The following is a 24,527-nucleotide window of genomic DNA, read 5'->3' on the forward strand; positions in this document are numbered from 1 at the left end:
GTCAGTTAAGGAATTGGTGTTAAGTGCCACACATTATTTTTAAGAAAGCAAACAGTGTTTTTTTTCCTCCAACTCTGTCATAGTTTTAGTGTTCATGTAGCTTAAAAATGGTATCATTAAAACAACCTCATACATGGCTATAAGCTCAGTTATCAACAGAGGTAGTAAACAAAGGAACTCCTAAGAATAGATTTTAAAATGGATCAAAGTGTGAGACTGTACATTCAAAACCCTAGAGCCACATAATCATCCCCAAAATGAACTGTTTTAATTTAAAAAAGCTTAAAAAACACAATGACAATGAAGCACTGATGTGCCTTAGGCACAGTCCCAAATCAGTGCTGACTTAAAGCTATGTTCTCTCTTTCCAAGAAAGAGAAAGCAGAGAACAAAGTTCAATCTACAGTGGGAAGGAACGGGAAGGAACAGAAAGAACAAAAAGAAAACCAAAAGGGTGCTTTCCAGCAACCTAGATTATTCTTCGTTTTCAGGCCACACCAGTGGAAATGCTTATTCTTCTTATATGAGTCTTTTCTTCACAACCTTTATTTTTTTAAAACTGCAATCTGCTGAACAAGAGACGCCCACATTTCCACTGGCAGGAGAGCCACTTCTGTGCAGTTTTTGCTTATTCAGTGTGGGTCCTCCTTCCCTGAAAGTGCAAAGAGAGCAAGCCGACACCTGCAGGGCCCAGAGCCCCAGGACTATTTCAGCTCCACTTGTAGAGCAGGGCGAAGGATTTGCTGCATTTGTGCTTCAAAGATACAGCTCACTTTGGTTGTCCTTCTCAGTTGGCAAACTGTTCATAAAAAGCAAACTTGATCCTCTCTATGTGATGGCAAAGTTTGATGGCAGGGCCCAGTTTTAAGTCCATGCACTCTTGAACGGTGGGAAGGGTAAGGAGCAACAGGGCCTGCCCATCAATTTCCTGTTAAAGCATAAAATACAAATCATCTGTGATGTGCATATGAGTGGCAGCTCGACCGTTACAGCCCTGGTTCACTTCGCTTTGTCAAAATCAAAAGTCCCTGTGCTTTTCCTTTCATCACTTTTTCCCTTTAAATAAGTATCACACACTTCCTTTTAAACGCCTCTCACAGTCCTCCAAACTAATCAATCTTCAGAATTAGTAATAAAGGGGACTTCCCTGGTGGTCCAGTGGTTAAGAATCCACCTTCCAATGCAGGGGACGCGGGTTCGATCCCTGGTCGGGGAACTAAGATCCCACATGCTGTGGGGCAACTAAGCCCATGCACTGCAACTACTGAGCCCGCATGCTCTGCAGCCCGTGTGCCACAACTACTGAGCCTGTGAGTCACAACTAGAGAGCCTGCGTGCCGTAACTAGAGAGAAGCCTGCATGCCGCAACTAAGACCCAACACAGCCAAATAAATTAAAAAAATAAAAGAATGAGTAATAAAAGTTTTACCAAGGGTAAGAATCCATTCTGCTCTGCAGAAATCCAGTAAATTAACTAGCCTACAGTAACCGGCAACTAAATGTGCCAGAAGAAATATCTTTTTAGAGGACTCTTTCTAAATCTGAAAGAAAATATTACCTATAAACTGCAATGTTTTCCTACTCTGTAACATTCATAAAAGCCTGACCAGCTTTTCAAAGATGTTCAGTTTTGAATCTCCTCAATTATCAAAACAAAATTTATTTCAATATTTAAGGCCACAGACTATTTCTGTTAGAGCCTAACACATTATAGATGTTAATTATTTTTTAAAACAAGCAGATCGTTATTTTGGAAAAGAGGAGGACAATTAAGTATAGCATGCGTAATTTTAAGCTATTTAATAGGGGATGGAAACAAACTCTTAGGAAAAATGAGAATGCAATAATATAATCTGCTTCAACTATGGAGGCAGTCAGATAAGTAACTTTTTATCATAGTTCTACTCCTGAGAAGGGAAATAATTTTTTTTTGTTTTGGATAGAGATATTTTTCCTTAGACTTGTAAAATAAATTGCTATTACCTCCACAGCCCTCTGCTAAAGAGATACATTACTAAAACCTCAAGGTCTCTGTGATTACCTGGTCTAGGAATATTCTTGCTAAGGGAGCACAGTCGGTGGATCTGATGAACCGCACGACATCCGCCACACTCCACTTCAGGGGGTTACTGTCCAGGTGAAGCCTTTCAGAAACTTCAATCCTTATTTCCTTCATTCCCCACGACAAAAGCAAACCAAATGGTGTTAGAGCTATTTCATTCTAAGAAAGTCTCTACATAAAGTCATAACCCTTTAAGGAAGGATTTAAAGTGGTTTTAGGACATGATTTCTCCCAGCAAGGATGGCAAAGGTCCATACACATTAGGTACTCAGGAAATGTTTGTCTTTTGTAAAAAGAAATATTAACGGACAAGAATTCATCTCAAAGTTTCAGCACAAATAATTTGGACAATTTAACAGAGAAAAATAGTTTCAAAATCTTCCACTTGTTCCTTGGTTTATTTCAGGTCACACTCTGGCAGGGTGCAGAAGTAAATGGGCTGGTATTTCTAATAAGAGAAGGCTTAACTAAATTATCAGGAGAAATCGTTTTTAACCACTTCTGTTCACAGACTATATTTAAAAAGCAATCCAGTTTTAAAACACTAACTTAACTGCCATTCTTATAATGCATGTATGTGTTAATACGCATGTATGAATCTACCAAACAAAATGGTTTAATCAGAACCAAAAAGATAATTTATTACTACAAAACCATATACATTATGAAAAATATCAAAAGGCAGTTTTCCCTAAACTAAATGACAAGTTACTAATAAACTACCAATGAAACTTTTTTTTACTTAAAACAAGCAGCCATTCTGAGACTTTCCTCCTGATAAGTAGTTGATCTCCAAATAATCCTTGAAACGCAAGTAAATCACTGAATTTGGGATGTTTTAAAAAAAGACCCAGGAAATTCAACTGAAGCCATAGTGAAATAAATGTAACGCCAACATCATTAACGATTAGATTCTAGAGGGAAATTGTCAAGAGAGAAAAAAAGACACTGTAGTTTTAAAACGGGTACCTTTGGTGAAGGAGGTTTATTCTCATCATCAGAAAATGAAAAAGTGCGAAGCTCTCTTTTTCTTCTCTCTCTGTCTGGAGGCAGTGATGTGGATATCTCACTTTGGGTGGGAGAGGAGGAGCATGATTTTTTTTCTGACATTTCTGACTCTTCCTGTAGCTCATCCTGTTGCTCAGATGTACTGCCCTCACTTAGGGAATCATCATCCCCTTCATCTGGGTCATCCTCATCTTCACCTCCACTTCCCTAGAGGACAAGGAGAGAAGTCTCATTGAAATTCAGGACAAATCAGTTCCTGGACCACGAGACCATCTTCCATTGGCCAGAGATCTGAATAGAAAGACCTGCAGGTATTCCTTCTGTCTGTATTGTAAAGCAGGGATCTCTTGGCTTCTAGACATTACAGGTACATCATAGATCTCGTACCTGGGGAGAGCCTGCTGGGGTATTATCAACAGATGCAGAGGAGCGTTTCTTCTTATGAACAAAAACATTTTTTCGCCTCTTTCTCCTCTTACTCGCTTTTTTCAGGGCACATGCTAAGTTACTATGCCCACCAGGTGGCCTCCCAATTCTTTTATTTTTCTTCTTTCCATAGTAGTGTGCTAAATGTGAATGACAAAGAAAAATGAAGTAGCTTCATTATTTTTGTGTACCTCAAACCACAAGAGATTCCACTAGCATAGCACAAAATGGGTACAGTGTATTTGATTAAGGTTAAAATCCATACAATGGAATAATCTTGACTATAGATTCTGAATATACAGTTTGATTAGTAACTGACAAATGCATAAACCTGAATAATCCTCCCCCTAACAAGATACAGAACATCTCTATTAACTTAGAAAGTTCCCAGGGTCACTTCCTAGTTAGTCCCCCTCACCAGAAATAATCATTATTCTAATTTCCATCACTATAGATTAGTTTTGCCTCATCTAAGGAATCATTCAGTAAATACTTTTTCCAACAAGGCTTCTTTCACTCAGTATAATTTTTTTTTAAATGTTTCTTCTTTTTTTTTTAATTTTAACTTTTTTTTTTTTATCTTTGGCTGCATTGGGTCTTCGTTGCTGCACGTGGGCTTTCTCTAGTTGCAGTGAGCGGGGGCTACTCTTAGTTGCATGGGCTTCTCATTGCGGTGGCTTCTCTTGCTGCGGAGCACGGGCTCTAGGCGCACAGGCTTCAGTAGTTGCAGCACGTGAGCTCAGCAGTTACGGCACACAGGCCCTAGAGCACGCGGGCTTCAGTGGTTGCGGCTCACGGGCTCAGTGGTTGTGGCGCGGGCTCTAGGTCATGCAGGCTCAGTAGTTGTGGCGTGCGGGCTCTAGAGCACAGGGTCAGTAGTTGTGGCGCGTGGGCTTAGCTGCTCTGCGGCATGTGGGATCCTCCCAGACCAGGGATCAAACCGCGTCCCCTGCATTGGCAGGCGGATTGGCTTCTTAACCACTGCGCCACCAGGGAAGTCCCAGCATAATGTTTTTGAGTTTCATCTATGTTGTGTGTATGAGTAGTTCATTTCTTCATATTGATGAAGAGCATTCCATTGTATGAATATACCGGTTTATCTATTCTCCTGCTGATGGGCCCCTGGTTGTTTCCAGATTTTGGCAATTATTAAGTTGTAGTGAACATTCTTGTACAAAGCTTTTAGTGGGCAATGTTTTCATCTTCCTTGGGTAAATACCTAGGAATGGAATTGTTGGATCATATGGTAGACATATGATTACCTTTAAAGAGACTGCTAACAGTTTTCCAAAAGGGTTATATAATTTTACACTCCACCAGCAATGTACGAGAGATGTAGCTGCTCTGTACACCTCTGCCAACATGCGGAATTGTCAGTAATTTTCATTTTAGCCAATCTAGTGGATATATAGTAATTTCTTATCATAGTTTAAATCTGCACTTCTCTGACGACTAATGCTACTGAGAACATTTTCATGTACTTATTGACCATTTGCGTATCTTTTTTTGGTGAAGCGTTTATTCAAGTCTTTTATTCACTTTTTAAAATGGTTTTCTCTGTTTATTTAATTTTTTACTGAGATAATTCACATAACATAAAATCCGTCATTTGTACATATTCAACGGTCTTTAGACACAGACTATGAATGAATACACTGTTGTGCAGCCATCACCACTATCGAATACCAGATCATTTTGTTTCTCTTTTTATTTACTTATTTTTAAATTAAGGTAAAAGTCACATAACAAACAACTAAACATATAAAAATGTACAATTTAGTGGTATTAGTGTAGTCACAATGTTGTACAACTACCAGCTTTCTCTAGTTTCAAAACTCCTCTTTTTATTGAGTTGTGAGAGTTTTTAATATATTCTGGAGACAAGTTCTTTGTTGGATATACATATTAAGAATATTTTCTCATTTGTGCCCCCTCAGGGATACCAAAACAAACAAATAAACAGGAATATTTTCTCCAAGACTGTGGATTGTCTTTTCCTTTTTATAAATAGTATTATTAAGAGAGCAAAAGTTTTAATTTCGGTAATGTTTAATGTATTAGTTTTTCCTTCAGGTTAGTGAATTCTGTGTCCTCTCTAAGCAACCTTTGCCTAGCTCAGGATCTTGAGGATACCTCTTTTGTTTTCTTCTAGAAGCTTTATAGTTTAGCTTTTACATTAGGTCTATGATTAATTACCTTGAATAAATTTTTGTATATAGTGAGGTGGAGTCAAGGAGTTCTGTTTTTGCATTTTCGATTTGGATATCCAATTGTACCAGTGCCATTTGTTGAAAGAAATTCCTTTCCCATTAAATTTATCATTTTTGTTGAAAATTCTTTAACTATATAGGTTTGTCTCTATTTCTGGACCCTCGATTCTGTCCTATCGCTCTATTTGACTATTCTTTCATCAATACCCCACTTTTGATTACTATAGTTTATGGTAAAACTTGAAGTCAGATAGAGTAAGCCCTCCAACTTTACTCTTCTTTTTCAGGATTGTTTTGACTATTTTAGGTCCTTTGTATTTTCATATAAATTTTAGAATATAGAGACAATTCCAAAAATGAAATACATAGTTTAGCTCTGAGTTACATATTAAAGTAATATCAAAATATAATGTAATTTTTTGCAAAAAATGAATACTAAAGGATATAAATCCATTTGATATCATTCAAATTACTAATTGGGAAAAATTATAAAGAGTCCTAAAATCTAGGCTAATTTCAATTATATCATTGTAAAAAATAAATTCAAGACAAAAAGCATAACATAATCCACATACTTCCAAAGGCTCAAATTGGTGTACTTACACATGTGCTTATATGAACAGTACATTTCACTTAGCCACTAATCATTGCAATTTACTAAACTAAGTGCTGAATCTGACACAATAATAATAAGTTAGACAAACCCTGCTCTTAAGGAGTTTACAATCCAATAAATATAAGTAGAAGGTTATATACTCTCATATGGTTTTGTGATTCATATACTAATTAGAAAACTTGTCAGGCTACATATGGACCTTGGATCAGCAGCATCACCAGCATCTGGGAGCTTGTTGGGAATGCAGACACTTAGGCCCCAGACACCCACAGGCCTGATGAACCAGAACCTCTATTTTAACAAGATCCTCAGATAATTTGCACGCATGATAGAGTTTAAGAGGCCCAAAATTAGAGACCCCCTAAAAGAAATCTTCAAGTTTAACATGGTAAAATCCACCTCTGTATTAATTCTCCTAAGTGACATCAGGGCTTGTGGGATTTAAGGAAAAGTAGGATCAGAATTTTGTGTTTGGGTAACAATGCCTTGACAAGACTCTAAATTAAACATTTCATTCTGAATGCCTTTTTTTTTTTTTTTTTTTTGCAGTTTCACAAAAGAGAAGATAAGCAATGAGAAAAGAATCACCCCAATGTCTGCACAGCTAGCTCTCCTGCTTCCTTCACTTCCTTGGCCACCTGTATGAACAGCACCCCACCTGCTAGCCTTCCTCACTCTCCTACTTTGCTTATTTTGCTTCATTTTTCTCCATAATACTTCTCTCTATTTGTTCACTTGTTTGTTATCTATCTCCCACATTAAGATGTAAACTCAATGAGGAAAGGAATTTTTTTCTTTACATTTGTATCCCAGTGCTAGAACAGTGGCAGCACACAGTGGACCCGTAATAAATACATGCAGATTGTATAAACAGATTCCATACCCTATTAGATGCAACAGTTAATTTATATACACTCTGTACATAAAGGTTGGCAAACTAGGGCCTGTAGGCCAAATGTGACCCATGGCCTGTTTTGGTATGGCCCACAAGCTAAAAATAGTATTTACATTTTTAAAAGTGTTCTTTTAAAAAATTAAAATAAAACAAAACAAAAAGAATATGCAAAAGAGATCATATGACTCGTAGCCTAAAATATTATTATCTGGCCCTTTATAGAAAAAGTTTGCGTACCTCTGCTATATCTGAACGTCTGCAAAATAAAAACCTTCCAGGATATGAGATATGGTCAGCTGCTACAGTTAACAAATTTAAAAAACTTGACTCACTATATTTAGTCTTCGTAAGTACAGAGCAGTTCTCTGAACACTTATCCAGAACCATCCGTGGACCAAAGAGATTAGGACAGCACTCCAGTTTGATACAGGTTTGCCGGCAGAATTCAGTCACCCGATCTGCTGTTTTCACTATCTCGACAGTAGCTCGGTAACTCTTTCCTTTGTATCTGCCATTGGAAGACATCAGATACCAAGTTTATTGGGCTAGTGATTATACAGAGAAAAATCAAGTATATTAACAGACCTGAAAAATATTTTTGCTTCTTAGAATATTCTATGTCCCTTACAGTTTGAGGACTCTGAAAACAATGAGGAATTTATATTGTACTTAAATTTATAATCTAGTAAGCTATGACAACTAAAAGCTGACTTTTTAAATTAGCAAAATAAGGTCCCTGCTTTCTGTTCCTATGTTTAAGGTTTTCAAATAATAACTTCTACACTAACCACTAAAAAAAAAGTGACTTTCATTAAGTCTTCCTTGACCCTAGAGTAGTGGTTCCACGAGTATGGTCCACGGACCAATACAACCTGCCAACTGTCACCCATCCATGACAAGATGAGGTCAGAAAACAAGAGCAAATGTTTTATAAACTTTCACAGTAACTTGCAAAAGTAATTTCATGGCTCTTAAATCTAGTAACAAAAAAGCTGTTCCTGCATTGTATGTCTTTTGAATTCCATATTTTTGTAACTCATTTTTACCATATTTTATAAAAGTATAATAGGATAGCAACTTAAAAAAGAAAACAAACCTGGTCCTTTACCACAAATAGCTGAAGAAGCACTGCCCAAGGGAACATAAGTATCCTAATATTATCCATGGAAGAATCAATTCTGTGACCCGTTAAGCGTGATTAAGAATAAAGGGCAGGGGGGGCTTCCCTGGTGGCACAGTGCTTAAGAATCCGCCTGCCAATGCAGGGGACATGGGTTCGAGCCCTGGTCCAGGAAGATCCCACATGCCTCGGAGCAACTAAGCCTGTGCGCCACAACTACTGAGCCTGCGCTCTAGAGCCCGTGAGCCACAACTACTGAGCCCACGTGCCACAACTACTGAAGCCCGCGCGCCTAGAGCCTGTGCTCTGCAACAAGAGAAGCCACCACAATGAGAAGCCCACGCACCGCAACAAAGAGTAGCCCCTGCTAGCCACAACTAGAGAAAGCCCGCATGCAGCAATGAAGACCCCTAATGCAGCCAAAAAAAATAAAATAAAATAAAATAAAATAAAAGAATAAAGGGCAGGGGAGCCTACTCACTTGGCCTTGAGGACTTCCCCACATCCATGCCACACAGAGTCTTTGTCCAGCTGCAGCTCCCGAAGGACACGACTGGGTTTATAGGCTGCATTGATCAGTAAAGTGAGGACCTGTGCTCCATTTTTAAAGCAGACATATGGGTTGGGGAGGAGAAAAGCAGACGATTAGAACCTTGCTATTCCCTAGAATGTCACCTAGGTGATTAATTCTAGTCATATTAATTAACAAACATTAACAAAATGATAATACTGAAGATATGACAGTTGACCAAAGTTGCAAATAAGACAGTAATGACACCCTCTTAAATATTCTAAACATTATGGTCAGGAAGAAATAGGCACCACAAATTTAAAATTACTCTAGCATTTGCTTCCAAATCCTTTCCTAGTCATGGTACACACAGAAGCTCTGGCCTCCCCAGACACAGCCTCACCACCCTAAGGGCTGATAGGTTTGAAAACCTCACATCTCTTACCCACAGTGCAGCACCCTGCCTGGGAAGCTCAAGTCCAGCAGATGTGTATGTAGTTCTATCACGGTCCCAGGTTAATGCCACACAGCCTCTCAGGCTTAGACTACTCTCATGTTCACTCCTGCGTGGTCCTCACGTGGTCTCTGACAGAAGACCTTTCTACACTGACAAGAGGTGAACCTGCCACGTGAAGAACTGCTTAGGTGAATGTTTCCTATGGAGCAAAAATAATTATGTGCCTAGTTCACTGCCCAATACATGAGAAAAGTGAGTCACTTTTGATAAAACCTAGAGTTGTCACACCTACGGCACGCTGATCCTTGTCTGAATGAGTCTACCAGACTGCTGTGAAATTTCTTAAATTCTTTTACTCTAGGCGGGAACCTTACCTCTCTGAGGACCAGGACACAATTCCCAGGTCCCACACATTGAGGCAGCTCAGCGATCCTTCCTTTGTTAAGATATGGCCCTGAGAAGCAACGGTGGTTGAAGTATATCTTTGGACAGCAATATTTTCCATTAATCATAACTGAGAAATGAAGAGAAACAAATATTCAGAACAGAATAGTTTTCTACCCTATGTTTCCAAAGCTGAATTACTGAAGAAAAAAACCAGCATATCCATTACATAAAGCCAGGACTTAACTTATTTTGGAGTTTAACATACTGTCTGAGTGTGAAATACCTTATACTTACAACAAGTCTATTATAGAGCTATCACTCTGCTGAGATCAACAACATCCTGACTTACTGCAGATTAACTCCTGGTTAATGCAACATTGTTCCAGAGCCCCACACTTCTATCACTACAGGAAGTGGAGGATTTACTTCAAGAACTCATGATTCCTGAAGATCAACAACTCAATAATCGGTTCTAGAATATTTCTAGACAGTGGTGGTAAATATCCAGAACTACAGTTTGTCCCCTTAAAACTACCAAACTAGTATGCTGGTAGCCTTTGGTGATGTGGGAGCCCTCCCATCACTGCAATTCCTCAGAGGGATAAAAGCATTCTGTGACCACATCTCTAAATTCTTTAGGTATTACGGGGTATAACTAGGCCTAGAGACCCCTCTCTTCAACTATTTTTCTGTATGAATACTGTACTCCAATATAGGGTTTTTTTAATCCCCTCATATGAGTAGTTGGCAATTCAGCTACTAAATGTAAAAAAATTCAAGGACACAAAAACATTTTCCATTTTCATATAAAGCAAAGAAAGCTCTTCTGATGGATACTGCCCGTTAATCAAAAGGAAACGAGCGTGTACACTGCCCAGTGTTGATAGCACCCTGAAGTACATAGTGTTCATTCTCTAATTAAGAACCCAGTCTTAGCACAGTGGTCAGCATGTCGGTGCCCACTTCTCCATTTGAACTCTGTCACCCAGATCCTCTCAGGGGATGCTCCCTGCTGCTGGGAATTTTGGGAGTTTACAGCTCTCAGTTGTGAGTCTATCCTGGAATATCTCTCAGTCCAGAACTGTCCCTCAGTAGGAGAAAGCTACCTTGCCCAATGTCCCACCCTTTGTGAGGTGGGGAGGGAGAAGCAGCTCACTTCCAATAACTGACCAATGAGGGAGTACAAGGGTGTGGCCACCACACCTCTAGGGACACACCACTGAGGGACACTCAGTGGCTATACCAGCTCCAAGGCTCCCTGTGGGACTGGAAGAGACTTCTGTTACAACTGCACTGTGACTCAACTTCTCCCTCTGCCCAGTCCTGCATCTTTTACCCTTCCCAGGAGTGTTTCAAAAAGCATTCCCCAGTGAAACTCCTGCATGCAAATATCAGTCTCAAGCTCTGTTTCCAAGGTAACTTGACATATGACAAAACCCAAAGCAAACACATTTTGGCTATGGTCACATGAGATATTAATGTCTTAATTCTTTAGTTTTAGTAGGCATTAGAATGGTCAGTAACACGTCAAAAATAAGGAGTCATGCAGCCGTGATCCTCTATGTATAAATGATGTTATGAAAAGGCAGTGGGTAGAAGAGACAAAAGTGCAGGTTCTGAACTTGAGAAAAATCTGAGTTCCATTTCTGACCCTTCTACTGTAAGCTGTGTGACCTCTTTGAGCTTTGGTTTCCTTTCTTTTCTAGGCATTTACTAAATACCACCCAAATGCCTAATTTGTGCTAAAATACACAGAGCCAAGATGCTAAGCATTATACAACCAGCAAAGGGGTGTCAAGAGTAGTTCCAAGGAGCCCTGGTCAAAAGGCTTGGGCCTCCAGCAAGGATCCTTGTCTAACTTATCAGGCATTGCCTCTGGAACAATCTGTTTTTCAGTGTTTTGTTTTGTTTTTTTTAATTGCAAAATATATATACAAAGTGTGTATATCATAAAAAGGTTTTAAAGAAGAATAAATATCTACCTCTCAACCACCCAGTTTAAAAAAAGAGCACGATCTGAAAAGCCTAAGTTTCTTTATTTAAACTCAGGGATGATATATTGACCTCCAGAGCCTTTAACACTGACAAGTGATCAGTAAATAATGGCTAAAATATCATAATGTCCATTTATAATGGACAGAAATACCAGCCTAAAGATAATTATTAAACTAAATATATCTTAGACAATTATAACGCTTTAAAATCACAATTAAGAGACCCTTCTATAAAGCTACATCCCATAAATCAAAGGTATTGTTTAAGTTATTTTTATATATAGTCCATTAAAAGAAGCTAAAGGTCGTCTTTTCCTTAAGATTGCATGCACTTATACCTGAGTCTGTGGAGCTCAGCTCCTGATTCTTCAGACCCTCATGGACAGTCCTTGAGGATGGTACTCTGCATCAAGAAAACACAACGAAATACTGAGTTAATTCCTAAGATCAGTAAAATGTGAGGATTAGTTTCCTTCAAATCTAAGAAGAAAACAAATGTGGCAGATTGCAAAATTGGTAACAAAAGGTGCTTCCTCAATTGTACTTTTTTTAGAAACAGCAATTGTTTTAAAAACTATGGACATGTTCTAAGGGGACAACAGTCTGTAGACAGTGCTGTGATACTGCATGTTCCAATGAACTTGCATTCATGTGAGCAACAAATTATAGAATTCCTTGTTGGATTCTTAAACCACAAGTAAACTACAGATGGTCCCCAATTTACAGTGGTTCTACTTAACGATATTTCCACTTAACGACAGTGCAAGAGCAATATGCATTCAGCAGAAACCATACTTTGAATTTTGATCTTTTCCCTGGCTAGTGATATGCGGTACAATCCATGTTCCTGGGCAGCAACCCAGTCAGGCAGGAGATCACAGGGTAAACAATCAATACACTTACAACCTTTCTGTTTTCTGCTTTCAATACAGTAGTCAATAAGTCACATGAGTATTCTTTGTGGTAGATGATTTTGCCCAACTGAAGGTTAATGTATAAGTGTCCTGAGCACATTTAGGGTAGGCTAAGCTACGATGTTTGGTAGGTTAGGTGTGTTAAATGCACTTTCAACTTATGATATTTTCAACTTAAGGTGGGTTTATTGGGACATAATCCCATTATAAATCGAGGAAGATCTGTACTTGTTTTTTTAATAGATGAAGAACAGAAGCATTTTTATATAGGGTCTGTTTCCTTCTATCAGTTTCAAAATTAAAGACAAATTACAAAAACAGAATTACACCATATGCAGCAATCACTGAAAAAGGCTAATTTATCTTTTCAGAATACTTCCTGACTAAACCTTTGGATCAGTCTTGATGACTAAGTCAAGGAAAAATCCAAAGCCAGTTTTTTTGTCATTGCTTTCTCAGTCCTCTAGCTGGGTTAGAATGCTGTAGCCTTTCTCTCCACCTCAATTGTCAGTTTTATTACTCATATAGCCATGAAAGCAGCTATAAATTATACAGAATTTGCTGCAGACTGAATTGTGTTCTCTTAAATTCATACGTTGAAGCCCTAATTCCACCCCCACCCCATGTGAGTGTGTTTGGACATAGGCCTTTTAGGCAGTAAATAAGGGTGGGGCTCTAACCCGATAGGATCAGTGGCCTCATAAGAAGAACAAGAAAGAAAGAACTCCCTTCCTCCTCGCTCCTGCCATGTGAGGACACAGCGTGAAGATGGCTATCTGCAAGCTAGGAAGAGAGCCTTGACCAGGAACCAAATCAGGCTGGTACCTGATCTTAGACTTCCAGCCTCCAGAACTGTGAGAAATACATTTCTGTTGTTTAAGCCACCAGTCTCTGGTATTTTGTTCTGGTAGCCTGAGCTAAGACAGAATTGAAAACCCAATTTTTAAAAATACGCATGCACACAGAATCCCTTGTATTTTAAAGGCACCACTAATTCTTTGCTTTTCAACAGTGTGTATGAAGGAATGCTACAAAGGGCTTTTTAAAAAATATATTTATCTGTTTATTTACTTGGCTGCACTGGGTCTTAGTTGCGGCACGTGGGATCTTCGTTGCCGCGTGCGGGATCTTTGTTGTGGCATGCGGGATCTAGTTCCCTGACTAGGGATCGAAACCGGGTCCCTTGCATTGGGAGCACAGAGTCTTAACCACTGGACCACCAGGGAAGTCCCAAAGGGCTTCTTAATGGGAGACAGAAGCATTCCTCTGAGTGTGACTTTTCTTGTAGAGTTGTTGTTTTCTACCTCAAGTTCTTTTCACTGTGACAAATCATAACCTGATTTATAATTTTTGGTTTTCCTTAACAAATACCAGCATAGAGACTCTATTTCCTCTCTTATTCAAATGTCTTCAGGGTCTAAAAGCCAAAGAAAATTCAATTTGGGGAACATCTTGAGAATGCATTGTACCCTTTTATATATAATGCCACTTTAGGAAATGCTCATATTGTAAGGAGAAGTATATAAACTATCAAAAGCTGAATTAAAGGATTATGCTTCCATCTGAGAAAACAATATATGAGGAGATTATACTCTCTGAAATAGTTATTTCTTCTTCTAGATATCTAACTTTCAAATGTCAACTATTCAAACGTACTATCACTTACTGTTTTTCTGGTTGAACCACTGCAATTTTCCTCTGTTTGTGTACTGTACAAAGAAAAAAAAAATGTCAAGAAAAATAAAAAGACAAAGGAAAAGTTACATATGCATTAAGCTAACTTTAGCTTACAGCTGGCCTTTGAACAACATGGGTCTGAGTATATGTGGATTTTTTTCAACAGTAAATACTGTAGTACTACACAGTCTGCAGTTAGTTGATTCCTCAGATGCAAAACAGCAGAGACAGAGGGCCAACTATGGGACTTGTGCATCTGCAGATGTTGGTATCCATGGCAGGTCCCAGAACCAATCCCCCACATATACGGAGGGACAACCATACGCAGTTCACTGGTCTTTAGTGTATTCACATAGTTGGGCAATTATTACCACAGTCAATTTGAGAATATTTTTATCATCTCAAAAAGAAACTCGGTACCCCTTAGCAATCACCTCTCCACTTAACCACCCCTGAGCCCTAGGTAACTACTAATCTACTTTTCCTCTCTCTAGATTTGCTTGTTAAATCATAAATGGAATCATACAACATGTGCTCTTTTGTGACTGGCTTCTTTTACTTAGCATAATGTTCTCAGAGTTCATCCAAGTTGTGGTGTGTGCTAACACCTCATTCCTTTATATTTCTGAATACTATTCCATGGTGTGGAGATACCACATTTGTTTATCTATGCATCAGTTGATGGACATTTGGATTGGTTCCACTATGTACATTTGTGTACAAGTTTTTATGTGGATATATGTTTTCATTTCTCATGAGTATATAGCTCTATATTTAACACTTCGAGGAACTGCCAGATTGTTTTCCAAAGCAGCTACACCATTTAATTTCCCCCCAGAAAATATTCATAGAAGTTGGCTGTCCCAGGGAGACTTAAAAATATTATTTTTGGTTTCTGTATAAAGACATAGCAATACTTATAGTACTTGATAGTTAAAAAAACACAGAACTAGGTTTTAAATATAGGTGACCCTTGAACAATGCAGGGGTTGGAGTGCCAACCCCCAAGCAGTCGAAGATCCATGTATAACTTTACATTCCACCCTCTGTATGTGCAGCTCTGCATCCGCGGATTCAACCATCCAGGGGTCATGCAGTACTGTAGTAAATATTTATTGAAACAAATCCACATACAAGTAGACCCACACAGTTCAAACCCACATTGTTCAAGGGTCAACTGTACTTTAAAGGAGCAAATTTTATGGTATATAAATATCTCTCAATAAAGCTGTTTTTAAAAGTTGGGGGGGGGATCAATTAAGATTAGGTTACAAAACATGGGGACTTGTGTCTTGCTCAATCTCTCTCTCTTGCTTGCTGGCTCTGATGGAAGCCAACTCCCGTGCTGTGAGCTCCCCCACGAAGTGGCCCACATGACAAGAAACTGAGGGAAGCCTTCAACTGACAGTCAACAAGGAACTGAGGCCCTCGTCCAAGAGTCCACAAGGAAATGAATTCCTGCCCACAACCATCTGAGTAAACTTGGGAGCAGATCCTCCCCCAGTTGGGCCTTGAGATGACAAGAGCCCTGCTGACACCCTGAATGCAGCCTCACCAGAGACTCGGATCCAGAGGTCCCAGCTAAGTTGTGTCAAATTCCTGACTTACAGAAAATGTGAGATAATAAATGTTTTGTTGCAATGAATGATTTCCTATGCAGAAACAGATAACCAGAATATCATTTTATTTTTCTCTGAAATGTCCAGATTCATCCTACTTGGTAACAGCCACACAGCAAATTATTTAACAATCAATCCTTTGACCCAGAAATAGACAGCTACCTCGTGCTCGGCGAGGAGTGCTGAGGGGATGGCCATTGGTTTCACACCAGCCCAAAGGAAATATATCCATGGATTCCACATTCACAATAAATTCAGGTATGGGTTTCTTAGAACCTGTTTAGATTTAAAAAAATTTTTTAAAGACTATTAAATAGCTTTCTTCATAAACTACTTTCTAGACAATGTTCTAGACAATGTTCTAGTAGACAGTGTTCTACTGTTGCAATAATACAGACACAAAGTCTCTTAAGCAAGTTCCCTTTACACAGAAGTCATACTTTTTCACATTAAGAGAAAAAGCAAACTGTCCCCCAAGCGTAACTGTATAAAGACCAAAACAGGTAGTCAATGTACAGAGTGACCCTTGGTTAGGGAACAGCAAATAAGCACCTAGAACTACCAGTAATATCATTCAGGTGGTTGACAAATATGGTCGTCATTTCCATGAAATAACTGGAAAATAAAAGGCAAACGTTATAGTTCTACTCAATAAAAACATTACTTCTGGTACTCAGGAACAAGCCAGCAGTTAGATCGGTGGGCTCAAATCAGAGAGTGATGTAAACAAAGTTGCTCAGCAGGGGTTGCATAAACATGTACATCCAATACTGTCCTTGACACCTATGTTAAAGGCCGATTCTACAAACCGGGAACAACAGTAAGTACCGCGTCTGACTATTCAGCAGTGAATAAAAAGAAACCCAGGCATAGTTACTGTAGTGCTGAGTACTCACATACTACTTTCTGTCCACAAACCTGTCCCATCACTGAATATTACTTTTAGCATAATATATCTTTTCAATTTTACATACTTTTTGGTTCTACTGGTTGGGGGCAACCAAAATATAATCTCTCGAATAAGCTAGTTACTAATGCTCATGCTCATGTATTTTGGTCACATCAAAATATATGCTATTTTTAACCTGTATTTTCCCCTTCAAGAAAACAGGGGCCCATATAAGTGAAGGCTTTTATTCATACTCATTTCCTAAAATTTGAAGGTCAAGGAGAGGAAGATGAATTTTTAGCTCAGTCTTACATTACAAATTAGAAGTCTCTGAACAAGACCCCTATTTAGCTAATCAATTAAGTTTAACAAGCCACATTACAGGGGTAAACAGGAAGGCAAAGAAGAGTGGTCAGACGAAGGCTTCTCAGGGGTGTTGACACTTACCCTCCAACTGGAGCCACACGTAGGAGCCTCTCACTGCAGTAACGGTGGCAACGCACACTTCTTCAGGGAGAAGAGGGTTCACTGCCTCAAGCTTCATGTTCTCCTTAAATTCATGCTCAGAAATTGACTAGAAGATAAATTAATCAAATACATACTCAGTATTAACTCACGTGCTCATCTGAGAGAACTTTCCAAGTAACAGTTAATCCTAGAGTAACTCCTCCATTCCACACCCCAGGGTAACTGTCCCTTCCCCTCCCTAGAGAAGATAAGATTTATCCTCCAGAGGGTAAAACATCAGATCCCTGGGCAGGAGGACACAGGAACTATTGAGGGTATGCATGCTGTCCACAACAGAGATTAGCATGTGGAATGCTGAGGCCCAGTCCCTGCTTCTACCCTCCACGCAAGCGAATGGAAGAGACTTCTTGTGGCAATATGAAGCACAAGAAGGAACACATAAAGACATGGATTTAGGTTTCCCCAACAAATGGCCAGACAGATCTTACCCAATAGGGAAGTTCAAGGTTGACAAGCCCCACCCACATGCTCAGAGCTTCCAATCAGCTTCTTCTTTTAGTCTCCCATTTCTTAAATATAAGCAAGCAAATTCCACCAAGGAATTACCAGATATCTAAATATATGAAAGCTAGAGACCAAAACAGACAAAACAAGCAACTTGGAGAAAACAGATTATGCAAGAAGAAAAATCACAAAAAGGTGGGGGTAATTAACATCCTCTGAAAGATGAGAAAAACTATTGCATCTTTAAAATAAGAACAGTACGTTATTAAAAATATTCAGAAATAGTTTTTAAAAATTAAAAATGTGACATCAAAAATTAAAAACTCAAAATAAGGGTTGAAAGATAAAGTTTAGGAAATCTTCCAGCAAGCAAAGCAAAAAAAACCCCCTAAGAAGCAGGAAAAGCGGTGGGGGTGGGGAGGGTGCGGCGGAATTGGAGGCCTGGTCCAGAGGGCCACCAAAATGAGAATTCCAGAAAGAGAAGAGAGAAAAAGAAAAGGAAATCAAAGAAGAGATCCAAGGGAACTTCCCAGCACAGAGAGGTGCAAGTTTCCAGAGAGAATGTGCTCTCCACACCCCAGCACATGGGTGAAGACAGGCCAAGCCATGGCTTGACACTGAAAGGGAGTGACAAAAGAGATTCTATAACCTTCCAGGGATAGAGAAAAGGGCAGGTCATATATGAAAGATCAAGAATAAGAATGGCTTTCAACTTCTCAATACCAACACTATAAGGTAGAAAACAACTGAGGTTTTCAAAATTCTAAAGTGAAATAACTTCCATTCTAAAATTCCACATTGAGCCAAACGATCAGTCAAGTTAGTAGAGTGAACATATTTTCAAACACCAAAAGTCTACTAACACTTACATCTCTTGCATCCCATTTCAGGAAGCTACTGAGAGACAGGCTCCATCAAAACAAGGGAGTAAACCAAAAAAGAAGAGGCCATGAGATATATAAAACAGGAATCCCAAGTCCTAAGAAGAAGGAGAGGCAATTCCTTGGGTGACACAGCAGAGCAGTTTCCAGAATTAAAACTACATGGCAAGCCAAGACAGTAACCTGTCTAAAAAGAGGTTGCTAAGAGGGGTGTCTCTAAAAAAATATATTAGACATGACAGATTTCCTGATACGCTAATAGTTTTGAGAATCTACTGGAAGGTGTGGGAAGAACTAGTATTATAAGCAACGAAAATTAGGCTATGAAAAACAAGGCAATTATTAACTTGAGGACAAATAAAAGAAGAAAACAATCGTAAAATACTACACTGCTAACCTGTGAGTAACACCTAAATGCCCATGATAATGTAAATACACAAATTCAGACTTAACCGAGGATTGTAATATCACTCTAATAGGAAGAGGAGATAGGTAAGACAGAGGAGAAAGGTAAGGTAAAATAGCTAGATTACTCACTTACCGTAATACAGAATTGAGAGACACATCTACAATTAACTCAAAAGATAGCAGCGAATTATAAGTGAGGAAGTATAAATATGAGAATAACAAACAGTGAGAAGAATAGCAAGTGAATACTTCTGGGAAGGGAAGCCATGGAAAGGGACAGAGCAGGAAACTGCTGTTTTATGTTCTAAGCTTTTTACTGCTGTTTGGCTTTGTAAACCATAAGTAAGTTTAATAATTTTCTCTCCTTAGTATTTCATCATTTTTTCATATTAATGGACCATCAAAACTAATAATAAACTAAAATTTTAAATTCACATGATTTCAGCTAATAAAAAAAAACAAATTGATAAACTGTTAAACTAATTAAATTAACAAATTAACTTCCGCAGCAAATGAAATTTTCCTTGGACCATTTTATTACAATCAACGAGAGGCGTTTTGGGGTTGCATGAGAGAACTGGCTTCAGAGTAAACATCATTACAGCAAGGGAAGCACAGCAGTCCCCAGCAGCCCCGAAGCAGTGGCCCTGAGGGGACAGGATTCTCACCGGAGGGAAGCACCTCTGGGGAGCAGCTTCAGCACCACACTGTTTGAGGTAGTCGGCCCAATCAAAGTCCTGGCCTGGGTAGCCTAGGTAGGGACAAAAGAGCAATGATTCACACCTCACGTGCCTGCCTGGCTTTGCCACTCTGCCAGGTGTCCACCCACCACTTCTAATTTTGCTAATTGGAGGACTTTGATCATTTTAGAGAGAGGAAAAAACACCCTATTAAATCCAAAGTATTAATTTTATAAAATAGAGCAACTCCGGATAAATTTTTAAACTCACACTTCAAATTAGGCATTTATTTGAACAATATTTTATATGATTAGTTGTTGACAATTTACCAAAAGAATTTAAGACAGTTATGACTGAATTTGATTTGTGCTAATAAATCCAGTCTCTAAAGGAGAGAGACTCAGGGTCTAAAGGAAAAGAGACAACAACCAACCTACAGCACTATTTAATCAGTGAAGACTTTTTTCTTTCGTAAAGCTATTCCCTTAAACATGTCTTAGCAACTACTAATATTCCCAGCACAGGTTTCAGATTCGTGTTCTATAGAATCTCAGTGCTCTATAAGCTGAATCATGAATTCATTTCAGGAAAAAAGCTGAGCTTAATTCCCCGCTTAAGTCTACAGGTTCTTGGCAGAAGCCCCTCTAACCTGACACCCTGATGGCACCGGCTCTGTGCAAGGAGCTGGACTGAGTCCGGCTGCCCGCCGTGTCTGAGCTCACCTCCGCTCCCCAGAGCTCAATGTCCCACAGGCACAGAGCAGGCTACTGAAGAGCACACCAGCCTACAGCCAAACAGCCCCTGCAGTCACCTCCTCTGCCCACCTCAGACTGGCACCATGTTCTCTCTGTCTCCCCCTCAATTCCTGACAGTAAATTATCTACCATTTTTAATTACATAATCCACTACTTTCCTTCTATTGATATTTACAAAGACAGCTGAGTTGTCTACAACAATGCTGAGACAGGTGATATCTTTAATAAATTTTTTTTTCTTCTCATGTAATGGCGGCGGGCAGGATAAGGAACTTGGGATGTTCAGAGCATTACTGCAAAGCAAGAACATGCTCCTGTAGGTATGTCCCCCCAACCATCACCACCAGGCAGGCACTCCCACTGTCTGTTCACTGATGAGGGAGAACCTGGGGGGTTCTGTTATGGTTTTCCCCTATTTACTCATTGAAGGAACTGCCATTCTCACTTTTGTTTCCCCTGTGACAAGTCCAATGCCTGGCTCAAAGCAAACATTCCACAAAATGTTTGTTGGATGAATGAAGGCTGAACGGAAGACAAAGGTTCAGAGTCTGTGACTCTTATTAACAGAAAAGAGCACTTCCAGCCCAGTGTTCCAGCAGTCGCCATTTAGAAAGTGAAGCTATGTTTTACTAAGAGCTTACCAATAAAGTATATACAGAGCCAGTCAAATAATCTGATTTGCTGACATAAAAATCAGATAAACACCTTACACTTCCAGATACTCTATGTTAAAAAAATACCTAAAATTTCAGCTCAAATAAGTCATATTTAGTAACCTTGATTAAAGGGTCAAAGATTAAATTTTGCAAAGTTGCAAACATGAAGAAAATGAGCTGCTACCTTCCTACTTACAGCCTGAGTTCTACTTTTGACCATAAATCTCCCTCTGAGGTCCAAAGAGTCTCCCACTAAGAGGAGGCCCAGAAACCTAAAAATCAGTAATCTACCTCCTAACTCTGACTCTAAGGCCTCTTCTCATAAATCAGCTCCCAACACTCATTGCATCCTACCCTCACCCCTTGTTGCCTCCCAGCAGACACAGATGGAATGAACTAAGGAAGCTGCATGGAACCCCAGGATGTTATGAAGATATTTATCAAGGTAGTAGGACATACTTTATTTACTAGTTTTTTGTTTTTTTAAAAAATATTTATTTATTTGGTTGCACTGGTCTTAGTTGTGGCAGGCGGGCTCCTTAGTTGTGGCTCGCCAGCTCCTTAGTTGTGGCATGCATGTGCAATCTAGTTCCCTGACCAGGGATTGAACCCGGGCCCCCTGCATTGGGAGCACAGAGTCCTAACCACTGTGCCACCAGGGAAGTCCCTACTTACTAGTTTTTAAGCTTAATTTATAACTTTTAAATATGTAGATACTGGAATCTAGGTCTTTGTTTACACTTGTCTTGGGCCCCCAAAACATTAAGGACAGGATTGGGTGTGAGGAGAGAGGGGGACAAAAGATCCAGGTAAAGCCATCTGATAAATCTCATTTCGAAGCAAACAAATCAGAAAAGAATGAATACACACCAGGAGGGGGACTGATGTGTAAACCATTCTTCAGACCCCACTGCACAGGGAAAATACCAGGACTGTCAGCATGACACACGAAGGATCGCTGTGCACGATTCTCTGGTCGCAAATCATCCATTTCCACCAGAAAATACTTCTCATCAAAAACCTGTATATATAATTTAACACATAAAATAGACAAATTTTTTTTTTTTAATTGGGGTATAGTTGCTTTACAATGTTGTGCTAGTTCCTGCTGTACAACAAAGTCAATCAGCTATATGTATACATATACCCCCTCCCTCTGGGACCTCCCTCCCACCCGTCCCACCCATCTAGGTCACCACAGAGCACCGAGCTGAGCTCCCTGTGCTATACAGAAGGTTCCCACTAGCTGTTTTACACATGGTAGTGTATATATGTCAATCCCAATATGTGTATGTTTACGCACGCATGCGCACACACACGTCACTTCCTTGGCATAGCTGAACATGTTACAAAAGTTAATAGCCACATTAATAATAACATTGTGTGTTTTAATACTACTACTAAGCACTCAGTAAATGTTATCTCTGTGTCAGGTACTGTTTAAATGTTTTTATTGTATTAATTCAGCTTTAATCTTCCTAACACTCTAACGAGGTACCATTATCAACCCCACTTTGCAGAAAAGGAAACTGAGTTTAAAAAGCAGTTAAATAACTTGCTCCATGTTACACTAACAGGAAGAAACAGAACCTAGATTTACATCCAAGTTGTTGAGCTCCAAACAAAGCTTAGTTCAGGCTCAGTGAGGAGTCAACTACACCAGTTTATTAGATCAGATCCTAGCCTAGTTTCAAATGCCAAAGAGAAGGTTTTATGAAACTCCCCTGGCTCCTTACCACCTACCCCTCAACTCCAGAAAGGACCTTCTGACCCCACTGCAGGTTCAGAATCCCTTCTTGTTCTTTTTTTCCCCCTCCTTTTGTGAAGTTACTCTTTTTTTTAAAAATAAATTTATTTATTTTGTTTTATTTATTTTTGGCTGTGTTGGGTCTTCGTTGCTGCACGCAGGCTTTCTCTAGTTGCGGCAAGCGGGGGCTACTCTTTGTTGCGGTGCGTGGGCCTCTCACTGTGGTGGCTTCTCTTGTTGCAGAGCATGGGCTCTAGGCACATGGGCTTCAGTAGTTGTGGCTTGTGGGCTCTAGAGCGCAGGCTCAGTAGTTGTGGCACATGGGCTTAGTTGCTCCACAGCATGTGGGACCTTCCCGGACCAGGGTTCAAACCCGTGTCCCCTGCCTTGGCAGGCGGATTCTTAACCACTGTGCCAGCAGGGAAGCCCACTTCTTGTTCTAAGAATAATCTTCTTCTAAGGTAAGGAAAATTTAAATCTCAACAGGTCAGATGATTCAGCGTCCACATAACTATTCCTCTTGTCACACTTGACTTTTGGTTCTACTTTCAGTAAATGGGCTTCTGCTCTACTCTTAAAACGAAATCCTCTACCTTATGCCTCAGTTCTAGTTACTGAGTAACTGGGCCTTGACAACCTGCCCAGTTCCTGTGGTTACTTCTAACAAGAACCTCGCTTTTGTCAGTCTTCCAAAAGATTAAAGTCTGAATCTGGAATCCATGGCTGGAGCAATCCTACTGGCAGATCTTGTGACACTAATCAACTGTTGCCCACACATCTGCTCACCCAATGAGCCCTGCACCTAGCTGGACACTGATGACACTGCCTGCCTCCAAACTTTTCAGATACCATGGGCTACCTGCCACTTAAATCTCCTCTATAGTTATGTACAGCTAGGCCTGCCCCAAAGAATGTGCACCCCACTACTCTGGTGCCCAGGCTTTGGTTAGCTGGGGCAACCAAGCTCTGACAAAGGAATGGGCCACAAAGAACCAGACATTACAAATGTAAAATGTGCACAGAACTAATTCTAGCCTCACAGCTTAGGAGAAACAATGGGTTGAATTAGTGGAGTCTGAAGATTAAAATACTACCAATTTCCTAAACCAGTCACCCTGACAAGAATTCTTACCAAGAGAGTTGCCTCCATTTTACCTTAACAATTGTAGCAGGAGAGATCCCAAAAGGAGACCAGGGATCCACAGCTTCCAATTTCATATTTACAGAGAATGAATGAGTGCCGATCACTTGTTTATCCTGAAATGCAAATGCCAAGAGGGAATAAAATATAGTATCTGCACATTAATTTTATACTCATATATAGCTGAATACTACTCTTAATTAAAATAATGGAACAGTCCAGCTTCTGGTAAATAATCTAATCCTATAATTGTCTTCCCAGCCTGGAAAAAATTATTTAGGGAAAAAAAAACCCAAAAGAAGCACTCCTACTCTCTACATTCGGAACATGAGGGTCATACAGAGAAAAAACAAGTTTATTTTATAACAAGTCAAGGCTATGTACTTCAGAGTAGAAAAGAAAAGACTCAAAATGCTTTAAGAGCGCTTCGGGAAAAAACGTAGACTACTTCTAGGAAAAAAGGATGATCATCACTCTAGCTAGCCTTCAAACCTCTTCCCTC

The 24,527-nt window shown here is 39.5% G+C and overlaps 1 protein-coding gene across 1 annotated transcript in view; it reads right to left on the minus strand.

Moving 5' to 3' along the window:
- Positions 1–242: 242 nt before the first annotated feature.
- SFMBT1 (Scm like with four mbt domains 1) overlaps positions 243–24,527 on the minus strand; it is a 128,317-nt gene continuing 104,032 nt past the window's right edge. The window contains exons 8-21 of the mRNA XM_061195433.1: positions 24,040–24,141; positions 22,008–22,158; positions 19,715–19,797; positions 17,233–17,359; positions 16,059–16,172; positions 14,267–14,309; positions 12,025–12,089; positions 9,680–9,819; positions 8,819–8,928; positions 7,550–7,725; positions 3,458–3,636; positions 3,032–3,277; positions 2,042–2,170; positions 243–928 (exon numbers count right to left, since the gene is read on the minus strand). Coding sequence (XP_061051416.1) covers positions 788–928; positions 2,042–2,170; positions 3,032–3,277; positions 3,458–3,636; positions 7,550–7,725; positions 8,819–8,928; positions 9,680–9,819; positions 12,025–12,089; positions 14,267–14,309; positions 16,059–16,172; positions 17,233–17,359; positions 19,715–19,797; positions 22,008–22,158; positions 24,040–24,141 — 1,806 coding nt within the window. The 3' untranslated portion in view covers positions 243–787. The remainder of the gene's footprint in view (positions 929–2,041; positions 2,171–3,031; positions 3,278–3,457; positions 3,637–7,549; positions 7,726–8,818; positions 8,929–9,679; positions 9,820–12,024; positions 12,090–14,266; positions 14,310–16,058; positions 16,173–17,232; positions 17,360–19,714; positions 19,798–22,007; positions 22,159–24,039; positions 24,142–24,527) is intronic.

Source organism: Eubalaena glacialis, chromosome 7 (assembly GCF_028564815.1).
Source record: "Eubalaena glacialis isolate mEubGla1 chromosome 7, mEubGla1.1.hap2.+ XY, whole genome shotgun sequence".
NCBI classification, from domain to species: domain Eukaryota; kingdom Metazoa; phylum Chordata; class Mammalia; order Artiodactyla; family Balaenidae; genus Eubalaena; species Eubalaena glacialis.